Below are 12,758 nucleotides of genomic sequence, written 5' to 3'. Positions count from 1 at the left end.
TTGTAAAACGGAGGGAGTATATGTTATCGTCAGACAGGGATCCAAGATAGGTATATGTTGGAATATGGTTCGGTTGGTACCAAGATAGATGCGAGAGTGTATCGTCAAGGGGACATAAATGCTTATACTAGTTCAGGCACCCCCGATGACGGGTAATTAGCTTAATCTACTTAATTAAAACTTGTTTTGCTCTTCATATGATTCCGACAAGTGTACACATATACAATATCAAGAACATCTTACTCCGCTAGACCACCCCTAGACTGGATGTTGACCAAGTTGACGATACTATAAGAGCTTGATCTCAAGGAAGGCACTCTGGAATGCTTGACATGGTGTGTCTTGTGTATCTCTTCTAACTTGTCCTCTCCTCCTAGGAGGTCTTTGTATTTATATGTAACACCTAACCTGTTGGAAGCCTAGTAGTAGTGTGGTTTAGACCCATGTGACCGGGAAGTGGATATGTAGTGGTGGTTAGTACCACCTTGGAAGTTTAGGTGGACGAGGGCCTGCTTATAAACCTTGGTGTTCTAACAATAATATCTCTAGGTTAATCTTTTTACATGAAGCGATAACAAAAGTGTAAGAAAGATATTATGCAAATATGGGTCCGCTCAATGTGTAGAGCAGACTAATGCGGATTATAGAGATAGGGCGTTACATCATATCACATAATCCTCCTTCTTCAAGTAGAACTCGGGTAAAAATACAACTAGTGAGTATGTTTCGTACATGAATCGTACTTAAGTATTGTCCTATCTAACTAGGATTCCATCCTGTTAACTGTGTCTTCTTGGGAACACACTGAGAATTTAACACAGATACACCTTAATCAACTTGATAAAATATCACAAAACTATGATCTCCAATGTTGATGCAATATTTCTTGAGTACATTTCAGAAAACTATATATACCTTGATAAAATTTTCACAAAACTATTGATTTTAATAATATATGTAACAAAATCAAAACTTCCACTTAACAATTGTGCTAACTCTAAAATCTATAGTTTTTTTTATCACACACCACTAAATCCATAGATTTATGATATGTGACCTTAAATATGCACCACACCATGGTCCAATATCAACCACAATAAATCTGCCCTAGAAAAGTGATTTTCCTGGCAACTGATGTGCCACCAATAAGTTTTCCCGGCACTAAAAAATTGTCCCGTTAAGTGCTGACGGGAATTCGTTTTGCCAGCAGATATCTGATTGCTGGCAATTAGCTGCCCTAGATTCTCTAGAGCTTACCCGGCACATATTTTTGTTCCCGGCATCTAACTGCCCTAAATGGTTTATTGCTCTCCCGGCAGAAGCTTGGATTGCTGGCGGATGATGTGCACTTCATGCTACACCAATAGCCGATGGTACATCTGCCCTAGATGTTTTGCCGGCAGTTAATTGAATTATATTAGCAATTATTATTATTTAGATAAGCTTGTCTACTTCAAATAGTCTAAATTATAAGAACCCGCTACAACTTGAACAAACATCACATGCAAAATCTCTAAATAGTCAAGTTTAGATTCCAATAAAACAGGGAGCAAACATGTGTTCAACATACACACCAGCATCCATACAGGTGCAATTCCTTAACAAAATTATACTATGTCAATGTTGATGTTATTTACATCACACATGTGCATCCATACTGGCATACATCGTGGCATACATCGAGGGATAGTAATTTTTCAGCATTCATACAAAAGTAAATTAGGCCATTCTTATACATGGAACAATTCAAACATCAACTTCTACCACAACATTAGGCTTCTTTGTATATAAAAAACATCCATCTACAAATGATAGCTTCAACGACCTCCATGGGTGTGACCTGAACAAGAAAAAATAATATAAATAAATATGAAACATATAGTACAATCATGCATGAAGAAGTATCTAATAAATTTATAATATTGATAGTATAGCCATTATTAAGGGAGATAGATAATCAATCTTGTAAAGCAGTATATGAAACTGCTACTTCTAGTTCTAGGAATATGGCATTCAAGTGATAAATTTATAATCAGCTACTTCCAACATTATGCCAGAAAAGTCCTGAGTCACATTAATCATATTTCAGTAGAACAATATCTAACAGGAATGTGCTACCACTAACTAAAAATTCCTATATATTAAAGTTGTATCTCTGCCCAAAGCCACTTTATTCTTATTTTACTGAAACGTGAGTATCTCAAAACTAAAGTTCCATGTTTGTCTAACCTTGAAGATGGTTGGTACGTTGCAGTGGTGACTTTCTATCTTCTTTCATCTACATGTCAGAATATATGGAAGTTCATTAACCGAACAATAGAAATTCAGGTGAAATTAATATAAGACAAGTTGGATGAGTGATTACATGTTGAAGTGACCATGCAATAGATCTCCCAAGCGCATCAGCTATGACGTTCATACTCCCATATGGACGAAGAAGTGCAGCATTTCTTTTCAAGACAAGATTAACCACAACTTCACAACATTGAGCACCCAGTGGAGTACCACCCACTACAGTCATTCGGTTTGTTGATAGGACAGTAGCCTTGGCCACAGGGACATCATGTGGACCAATAAAACTGTATAATATAACTTCTTTTCCACCCTAGCATGCAACCATTCAATACGTCAATAGAAGTGTAGCCAAATAAAGATAAGTAAGAAGGTGAAAAAGAAGAAAATTAATGGTAAGAATTCAGATCTTACTACTTCATATCCTTTGCGAAGGTGTTGCATTCCTACTGGGCGTCTACATGTGCACATATAGTTATAACAAAATATGCTTTAATTTTAGCAGTGAAAAAGAAAAATATAAGTTTTTTTTACCTTTGCATGCTGCATGTATTCTGATTGTGTCTCACCATTGTCACTCTCATCTTGGTCGTTCTGCAGAGTTGGGAAAAAATAAATGAAAATGGAAAGATTCCACTACTTGCGAGTGAACTATAAAGATAAATAATTTATTCAACATGTTTACCTCGTGTATTGGAGAATTTGATGTTACGTGCACTTGGCGTCCATCCTGAGAATTTGCAAGCATTAGTTCTGTCAGTTTTGCCACTTGTTCAGTAAGGGCAGCAATTTTTCTATCATTTTCCGATTGTATTGCTCCAAAGTGTTGTATCAGGTGCTCTTTGTCCACTTCAGCTTATCGTTGACCTTCCATTGCCATTTGTACCTTAGTTGATCTATATTTGTTTCTTCCAGGCATTTTCAGATCTCCTGGAGTTGGTCCCTTGCCTATTGAACGAACATATCCATTTCTTTCAGGTCCAAATACTCGTGACATGATGTCACCATCAGTTATAGATTTCTCTGTCAACTCTGGATGTTCTTTAACAGCATCCTGAAGTGCTTTCTACAAATATGAAGATTGTGTTAGCTATATGCAGTAAAAATAGTTTCTATTGAATAAACCAATGTGTTACTTAAGAAATACTTACAATATTATCTTGTGAGTTATTTGAAGGAATACCATTTTTACGAGTATGTGTTGCAATATAGACCTCATCTCGACGTGGTTTATAGCCATTCTCAATGTGCTATATATATGCTAATTCATTTCAGTTCATATCATACAATAATATAATCACTCAGTAATTCTGAAATTAGTCACAACATAAAGGAATTATATACCATTTCATGGCTGACACGAGCATGGCTCTTGCTGCCAGTAGTATGTAACCCAGACATCCTAGCCCGATTTGCCTTTCCTCTCTGACTACGCTCCTGCAACAATGAAACTAATAAATTAAAGAGAATTCTATACCATGCATTATAAAGGGACATTTTATATTAGAATTACTTGAGCTAATGGACTCCTCCAATGGTTGATAAGCCATTTCCAAATAGTCGGGTTAACTCTCTCATCACATATAGCAATGAGTTGCTTATCAGTCTTTGTCTCATCAAAATGTGCTGCCTTTAGATCAGCCTTGAAATCCTTCCATATCTTGGCAGCTGTTCCCATAACCTAGTCTTGAACTCTTTCATCAACTTCATAGAACAGCTACATGCAAAGAACAAGCATAAGTAGATGTTCTCTAGATTTAATTATGATTAGGTGTTGACATTTGAGTTTGGGAAGTTAATTACCTTTAAATCCCTCCAAAGCTTCAACTTTTGCGATGGGTGGACCAACCTCCAATCCTTGTGTGCAAACGAAAAATTCTTGGATTTCACAAGTGTAGCTATGAAGTTAGATAGTTCTTTTGCATTTTCCCCAACAGGCTGTCCATGTTCATTGATAACCAACTGAATTAGTGGTTCATCAGCACCTCACTTATGGATGTTGTACTTTTTTGTGTAACGCCTTCCTTCTTTTTTTTTTCTTAGCTTGACCACCATTTAAACTACAGTCTGTATGATAATTAAATAGCAATGAGTAAACATTAATCTCCTAATTCTAGTAAATGATGCACCGTGCTTTATTTTATATGTACCTCCAGTATTCTCATCCACCTCTAGCTCATCATTAGCTATGCTGCAATTGTTCATTTGATCATCATGCCTCTGACAGATGTCACCTCTATTAGTATCAGTACCTTCAGTGTCATCATACACTTCTGCATCACTCCTAACACTCACTCTTGTCACCCTAGGTCTTAGATTTGGATGCCCCGTTTCATTTTGAACACTCATATTATTTGTGGTGTTTGTTCTCTACAAGATAGAAAAAAAATGTTTATGCAACAAGGTTGCATATGTTGCAATGACAAGTTACAGGACTACCTTTCTCTTTTGCTTCGATTTATCAGAAGATCCTGACCCAGGATTACCTTCCTGAGTGTTATCCAACTCCCTTCTTATAGCAATAACTTTTTGAAGGGCTTCATTATTTCACCTTATCCTTTCTTGCCTCTCTTCCTCGTACTTATTGCCTTCTCCGCCTGCCATTTTTTTCCTGCAAATAAAAATACATCAGCAAAATTATAACATAGTGTAAGATCAACAAATAGGACTGAAGAAAATTAGACTGAAAGATGGCAGTAGAGGGTAAAATGTCATACTTTCGCTTTTCACTTGATCCAACAAGTGTTCCATCTATATCTAATCTAGTTGGAGGTACATCTCTAGGATCAACACTAATGTCGGTTTGGCCATTTATATCAAGGCATGGGTCTACATGTTCATTTTCACACTCCAAATCTTCCAATAATACATTAGACATATCATAGAAATCTCTTGGCTTTGTCTGAATAACAGCACTTCAACCATTGCATGCAGGGTCATCAACATAGTATACTTGTGTTGCTTGGGATGCCAAAATGAAAGGTTCATCACTCAACTTATCACCAGTATTAAAGAGGTGCCTGAAATTAACATCAGTGATACCAAACTTATCAACTTTAACCCACTTATCTTGAACACGATTGTCGACCCAGTCACACTTGAAGAGCACAATGCTTCTTTTGTCATTATAATCCAACTCAATGATTTCAGTTATAACACCATAATAAGTCTTATGTCCTACCAATGGAATATTATTTGTTCCTGATGACAAGCAAGAGGTCTGAGCAACTAGAGCCACTCCACTGCATTGGACAGACCTACCCTCATCATAAGACCTAGTGTGGACAATATGACCATTTATACTGTAACTATTATATTTCTTTGCAACTATAGAAGGCTCATTAGCTAGGGTTTGAATCTCTTCAGAGAATTGTTCACCATTCTGTAATAATCCTGCCACATGAAACCCAAACCACTCATGGAACTTCTCAAAATGAATACGACTGATTTCTCTGTTATTTTCATGGACAAGTGACGACAGGTAGTCAAGATGTTTTCTGTAGAGGTTAAATTTATTCAGTACAAACAGTAATAAAAAATCATATATGCGATAAATAGTAATATCATTAGCATAATTTACCTCAAATATGGCTCTATATGGTCATAATTAAACAAGACATATCTATGAGCTTGACACCATGTTTTGTAATCTAAGGTCACAATAAACTTGCCAGATAGTTCTCGACCCATGTTCTTGCAAAAGAATGGCATGGTATGGGTAGAAGTACAAGGCTCAGTTGAACCATTTCTTCTTTTCGTGAGAATCTAGTTTCGCATCCTTCCAAATAACGGGAGCAAAATGTAAGACTCTCATCAAACACATAACTTTCTGCAATTGATCCCTCAGGATGACTCTTGGTACGAACATATCCCTTTAACCTCATTAAAAACCTACATATAACTGACACTAGATCAGATTACAAGCATATTAATATTTTTTATATAGACAATTAGTTTTGGCATGTCACCTTTCTACTGGATACATGTTCCGGTAATGAACTGGGCCAGCAAGCCTTGCTTGAGTTGGAAGATGTACCATTAAGTGAACCATAATATCAAAAAAGGATGGAAGAAACATAGTCTCTAGAAGGCTTAATGTTTTAGCAATTTCTGCATCTAATTTTTCCATATCACTTATTCGAATAACAGGAGAATAGATTTTCTTGAAGAAGTTACTAACACGAATCAGTGTTGCACTAACATTTTCTGGTAATACTTTGCGGACAGCTAGGGGAAGTAAGTATTGCAACAGGATATGATTGTCATGGCTCTTTAGCCCAATTATCTTTTTCTCATTGACATGTACATGGTGTCGTAGATCAGAGGCATGACCGTCTGGAAATCTCACTCCTTTGAGAACTTGACAGAACAATTTCTTCTCTTCAGAACTCAATGTGAAAGGAGCAGGAGGCAAGAAAAAAGAATCTCCTACTTTAATAGGATGCAGATCTTTTCGTATATTAAGAAGTTTGAGATCTAATCGAGCATTCAGGTTATCTTTAGATTTCCCATCAATACCCAACAGTGTGTTAATGATGTTGTCACACACATTCTTCTCAATGTGCATGGCATCAAAGTTATGTGGGACTAACAAGTCTTTCCAATATGGTAACCGGAACCAAATTGATTTTCTTTTCCATATTATTTCTTTTTTTGTACCCTTGCCCTTATCTGTTGTTCTTGGCCTTTTTTTATTGGGATCCTTTCCAAAATTTATAGGTAGATCCTTTGTCTGATCCAAAATCTCTTCTCCAGTTAGTGGTTTTGGTGCTGACCTTAACTCTACATTTCCATCAAATGATGCCTCATCAAACCTAAATTTGTGATTTGCATCTAAGAACCTTCGGTGGGCCATGTAACAAGTTTTGCCACCATTCTTTAAACGAATAGAACAAGTTTGTGAGTTACATTGAGGGCATGCTAGCTTGCCTGAAGTTACACATCCAGCAGCATAGCCCAAGCTAGGAAAATCAGTAATAGTATATATTATGGCAGCACGCAATTGAAAGTTCTCACTCCTTGAAGCATCATAAGTTATAACACCTCCCTCAAACATTTCTAGTAGATCATCTACTAGTGGTTCAAAATAGACATCCATATCCTTCCCAGGTGAATAAGGGCCAGGAATTAATAGAGAAAGTATGAAATTTGGTTGCTTCATGCAGATCCAAGGGGGGAAATTCAATGGAATTAAGATAACAGGCCAAATGCTATAACTGCAGTTCATCGATCTAAATGGATTAAAGCCATCGGTAGCTAAAGCTAGCCTGATATTGCGGCTATCTTCAGAAAATTTTGGATGTTTGCAGTCGAAATGCTTCCAAGCTGGAGAATCAGCTGGATGCCTTAATAATCCATCCCTAGTGCGTGCCTCGTCGTGCCACCGTGCATCAGTTGCTGACTTAGGAGACATAAATAATTTTTGAAACCTCTTCTTTAGTGGAAAATAATGGAGAACCTTTCTAGGAACCTTATACAACCGCTTCCCATCAGGACTTTTCTTAACTGTTTTCCAACGAGAAGTGTTACATTTGGGACATATATTTGCATTCTCATACTGCTTTCGAAATAATATGCAATCGTTTTCACACGCATGAATGTTAACATATCCAAGCCCAAAACATCTGATCATTTTCTTAGCTTCGTTAAAATTCTTAGGAATTGTTGACCCCTCAGGAAAAGCCTCTCTAAGCAACTCTAGTAGCATGTCAAAACTTTTGTCACTCCAACCACCAAGAAATTCGATGTTGAGTAATTTTACTACAAAACATAGCTTTGAAAAGTTTTTGCTCCCTGGATAAAGCTCTTTACTTGCATCACAGAATGATTCATGCAAATCATTTTCCCCTTCACTTGGATCCACAAAACTATCATTATTTTCACCTAAATCCCCTGTATCTAATCCATGTGCTACATCATTAAGCAGTTCAAACATCTCATTATCTTCCTCTGAATTATCTTCCACCACAAATTCATTAGCCCCAGTTTGTTGTGCATACTGTGCAAAAGAAGATGTCGGTTCTCCATGAAATATCCATTTCTTATACCCTTCTAAAAACCCATCACATATTAAATGGACATAGATATCATCAGCTTCCTTCCAACAACTGTTCACACACTTCCTACATGGACATAATATGGTATTTGCTTTTGCAGAATGGGTAAAAGCATATTCTATAAACTTTTTGACCCCCTGTATATATTCAGATGTGTGCCTACAATTTTATTTTTGGTAAGTTCAGAAAAAAATTGAAGCACACTGTGGAAATATTTCAGTTTTTCTTTTGTACCTCGGAAAGTCCATCCATCTTTTATCCATAGGTAATATACACAACCAAATTTTTGAGGTCACCTAAATTATGTAAATTGTTAGAAAAGTCAGTAACTATGAAACTAAACATTTTCTTTACTATTTCATTACTAAATAAGTTTATGTTTTAGTGGTATTTTTCCCTTATCAGGTCAACTTATTCTCAGCGTTGTGTCAGTGGAAAAAAAATAATGTTGCATAGGTAAAATAGCAAGGTTACAGATTTCAGAAACATGGTAGGAGTAAGATAATGATTAGTACCAACCTATTATTTCAGGCCTTTGTGCTCAGTAGCAGTTGTTCAACACGTACACCTTAGGTAATCAGCCATAGGAAACAGATTACTATCTAATGTTAATAAACCTTCAAACTGCAGGACGCATAATAGTTTCATTGTCAGAAATGGATGTAAACCATGAAAGCAAATAAATGCTACAGAAATTTGTCATCAAATAATGCATCACGATTTAGAGATAAGTATATCCTAACTACTAGCTAGACACTCAAAATCAAATCTGTGCTACCAATTAAAAGCTCCTACTACCCTTCTTCAGACCAAAAAGAACCCATAGTTCTATGTTCAGGGAAAATCATATTCTAGAAAAAATGCAATTAGGAGCTGTCGTATCCTACTCTAGAATAGGAGCTATTAGGAAAGCTTTTACTCTTGTTTTTAGCTGAAAACGAAAATGCTTCTTTGCCCAAATAAAATCAACCAGAATGGGACAAGCCAAATCCACGCATAGAGAGGAGGGAAAGGGATGGAGGAGATAGAAAACACACCAAGGAATGAGCCAGCTACCAATTAGTGTGTAAGTCCTCACCGATGTCATTCTTCACCACACCCCTACATCAGCCTATGAAAAAAAAACCCCAATCAGAAAAATCTTGAACAAAATTTAACCACATAGTTGGGGAAAAGTCTAGTTATTGCAGATCTGAGACAAGAGAGCTTGTTGGAAAGAATTTACCAAATCAATTTGGGGTTATAGAAGACTAGGAGATGAGACTTATGGTGCAAATCAGGGATTTAGAAGTGAGGATGGCTATGGTGACCTGAACGGAGATGGGGAGGGCAGCACGGCAAGGATGGCTGCAGTGGACGGCGTGGTGAGGATGGCTGCGGTGGCCAGGCCCGGCGGAGTAGAGGACGGCAACACGACGAGGATGGCAGTGTGGACTGAGGAGCTAGGGTTTGGTGTGTGGACTGAGCAGTGAAGAGTGACGCACTGATGTGGCGTGGCTCTTTTATGCGCCATTTTTTTGGCCATTTTTTCCCCTTCGCGCTCAGTCACCGCGCCAAAAAAATTGGCATCCGATAGTTCCAAAGTGCTGGCAGTTGCTATGACGTATTATCTTCTTTTGAGGACAGATTGCTCGCCACTAAATACAAATCAATCTAGGACAGATGAAGTGCTCTAGTAGTGGCATATTTCTGGCAGATAGTTAGACGTTGAATCACTTGTGCATTGCCGGCAGAAAGTACGCCATTACATTATATTTTGTAGGGCAGTTTTACTGTTCTAACTACTATAATGGTGTAGTGATGTACTTTTGGGATAAACACAGAGTTAAATTAATAACTTTACCATTCACATTATAAAAATCTATAGTTCTGCGATAGGTTGATCAAAGTATCTGCAATTTTCTGAAATTTACTCGGTGGGTAGAAAAAGAAGGTTGAAGTATGAATAGACAGTAACCATGAATTGCTGATGTGTTTTGCGTGGATTTCAAAACTATGGTAGCGTGTTATCTGACTTAATTCATCTCTGCAATAGTAAAATGATTCTGGCCTATTAAAGCAACCACATATTTCATATCCCACGACGCCAGATGACAGAATAAATGCATCTCTACTTGTTGCCATCCAATACAGTATTACCCTGCCCATTGTGAAACAAGACAAGTCTGTGCCATTCATTCATCGATCTAGACATGGGAAGCATTTGGGATATGCATGAGTGCCATCCCATGCATTAGTTTTCATGATAGGCCCTTGCCTCCAACGGTCTCCATTTCATGAGTGTCATCTTCCCATGTTTATGCTTCTTCCACTGGGATGAAACTTAATTTTGACAAACACGGAATTAAGAACCCTCTAAATTTAAGATTTTTGTACCAGTAGATGTTAATAATAAGGTTATGCCACACCATGGAACCACTAATTTATGATGGGTTAATCTACATTTGTGACAGATATATGACTCATCACTGATTTAGTGATGATAAAACCTCACGTATGACGGGTAAACACCAAACATCCCTCATAGATGAGTCATGTCTGACAGGTTGATGTTATGAACTATCATTGATCATACATCACAAATTTGAATTTCAAATGGAACAACAAAAATCCTAAAACTTGTTTAAAATTTTACTAGGCATCTTGCCAGATCACCCATTGTTGGCCTTAGGCGATGCACAATTTTGCAACGAAATTATCACCGCATTTTCTTTCTAAATTCTTTTCACCAATTCTTTTAACATTACATATGACTTGAAACAAGAATGTCAGCGATGTAAAATTGTAGATCTTGTCAAGCTCTACAATTTGTGTATAGGGAATGTTTTACAAAATTCATCACTTACAATGCATACCGTTGTATGTAAACGATCTCAAGTGAAACTACTGTGAAATTCAATGTGTCCATCTGTGGTCATATCAAAAATATAAAAAATATTTTTTTGTCAAAATCGACCGAACTATTTAGAACATATATTCGAGAACGTAAACAATATCAAATGATAGCTTTGTTAGTTATAATGTTGTAGATCCGATCCAAATCTACAGTGTTGATACATGGCACTATCCATTGTTTGAAAAAAAATGAATATTCACTAATCTATGATTGTTTGTAAGGACCACCCATCAGGGTGAGAGAGAGCCAATTGTGAGTGGTATAGTTATGAACGATCATGCATGAGCGTTTTCATCTGTGACAATTCATCCCACTAGATCTATCATAGATAACTTATCAACCATAACGGGTCACAACTACAATTCTTCCTAGAAGATCTCACGATTTTCATAGGTCATATTTTATAAACATATCCTAAACATGATACTTCTGAACCTATCAAAGATGAGCCATCCTACACAAGTTGTGTTAACCTGTTGTAGATAACTCATCACGAATAACTAGTTATATAATTATATGTTTGTGCACCAATTACATGCACAATCTTTAACGAAGTGGGTGTCATTGATTAATTTTATTTCCGAAAGTTCCTATGAAAACATAGTTTCAGGTTTGCGCCACCCGATACATTCGCGCCACCCGATTCATTCGCGCCATCGTTGTTGTTTGTCACCATCCTGGAAGTATATGTCACCATCCAATAAGTAGAGGAAGTAGTCACTTGAAGAATGCTAGGAAGTACACGGAGCAGCCACATGAAGAACCGTAGGATGTAGACTTGATTGCCTGTCTACCCATATAGGTGCACATGATGGGCGTAGCGGACATTACATTTTTCAAAAGAAAAATGTCACATCACGCCTCGGGCCACTGCACGGCCCAGTGCGCATGTGTGACACCCTGCCCACCACATTGAGCGGTCAATAGGTGCACTCAAATTATATTCCTTTTAAGTCAGGTTCCTTTATCATAGTCTATCAATACAGTATTGTTAGTGAGCATTTATTGTGGCCCTTTTAGAGTTTAATAGATTAAATAAGTCCGGCCCAACTAAATAAACATTTTCTCCTCTGCTAGGCCTAGAGGCCGATTTTCCATTGGCTTAACCTGGCTCATGGTATGGTGCAGCTAACCAAAGAAGCCAATAATTAGACACGTGGTGTGAGCTCAGGGTGATACAGGCTACCAAACACACCCTTACTAAAAGGATTTTTTAAGGTACCGTTTCATAATTATGAATCGTCCATTACTTTGGATCCAACGAATCTAATTTTCTTGTACTCTGTTGGTAGGAGTATAGCAGAAATTTTATGAAGGTAAAATTTAAACTAAAATATATAACATTGCAATAAATTTGCCTATAATATTTTATATTAAAATAGATGAATTGCAAAATATATCTTATCGAAGTGTGTCTTGTTTTAGTGCTGTAGATTGCATCATATTTGCTTTTTCGGTTGGGCTTGTTATGCCTGTCTGTTTAGCACCAGAGAGACATGTGCATTCACGTTGTG

At 37.1% G+C, this 12,758-nt stretch overlaps 1 protein-coding gene across 9 annotated transcripts; it reads right to left on the bottom strand.

Annotated features, from left to right (window-relative positions):
- Positions 1 to 1,594: 1,594 nt before the first annotated feature.
- LOC107304490 lies at positions 1,595 to 9,802 on the bottom strand. Of its 9 annotated transcripts, none has more exons than XM_040524904.1 (19): positions 9,659 to 9,802; positions 9,386 to 9,459; positions 8,868 to 8,972; positions 8,583 to 8,644; positions 6,261 to 8,507; positions 5,873 to 6,183; positions 5,010 to 5,789; positions 4,732 to 4,903; positions 4,443 to 4,662; positions 4,096 to 4,359; positions 3,806 to 4,009; positions 3,637 to 3,729; positions 3,444 to 3,542; positions 2,978 to 3,358; positions 2,827 to 2,886; positions 2,707 to 2,749; positions 2,366 to 2,605; positions 2,230 to 2,278; positions 1,595 to 1,840 (listed from the first exon to the last, which is right to left on the bottom strand). In XM_040524904.1, the coding sequence occupies exons 4-6, from the start codon at positions 8,609 to 8,611 to the stop codon at positions 5,949 to 5,951; spliced, it is 2,511 nt and encodes an 836-aa protein (XP_040380838.1). In that variant the 5' UTR covers positions 8,612 to 8,644; positions 8,868 to 8,972; positions 9,386 to 9,459; positions 9,659 to 9,802; the 3' UTR covers positions 1,595 to 1,840; positions 2,230 to 2,278; positions 2,366 to 2,605; positions 2,707 to 2,749; positions 2,827 to 2,886; positions 2,978 to 3,358; positions 3,444 to 3,542; positions 3,637 to 3,729; positions 3,806 to 4,009; positions 4,096 to 4,359; positions 4,443 to 4,662; positions 4,732 to 4,903; positions 5,010 to 5,789; positions 5,873 to 5,948. The 9 variants fall into 9 exon arrangements, 7 of the variants coding, with proteins under 7 accessions (XP_040380838.1, XP_040380844.1, XP_040380839.1 ...); XM_040524910.1 differs by having other exon boundaries at positions 4,779 to 4,903; XM_040524905.1 differs by having other exon boundaries at positions 5,010 to 5,312.
- Positions 9,803 to 12,758: the final 2,956 nt, after the last annotated feature.

This window comes from Oryza brachyantha, chromosome 6 (genome assembly GCF_000231095.2).
Source record: "Oryza brachyantha chromosome 6, ObraRS2, whole genome shotgun sequence".
NCBI classification, from domain to species: Eukaryota; Viridiplantae; Streptophyta; class Magnoliopsida; order Poales; family Poaceae; genus Oryza; species Oryza brachyantha.
The sequence above is the reverse complement of the archived record's forward strand: the minus strand, read 5'-3'. Positions and strand labels throughout refer to the sequence as shown.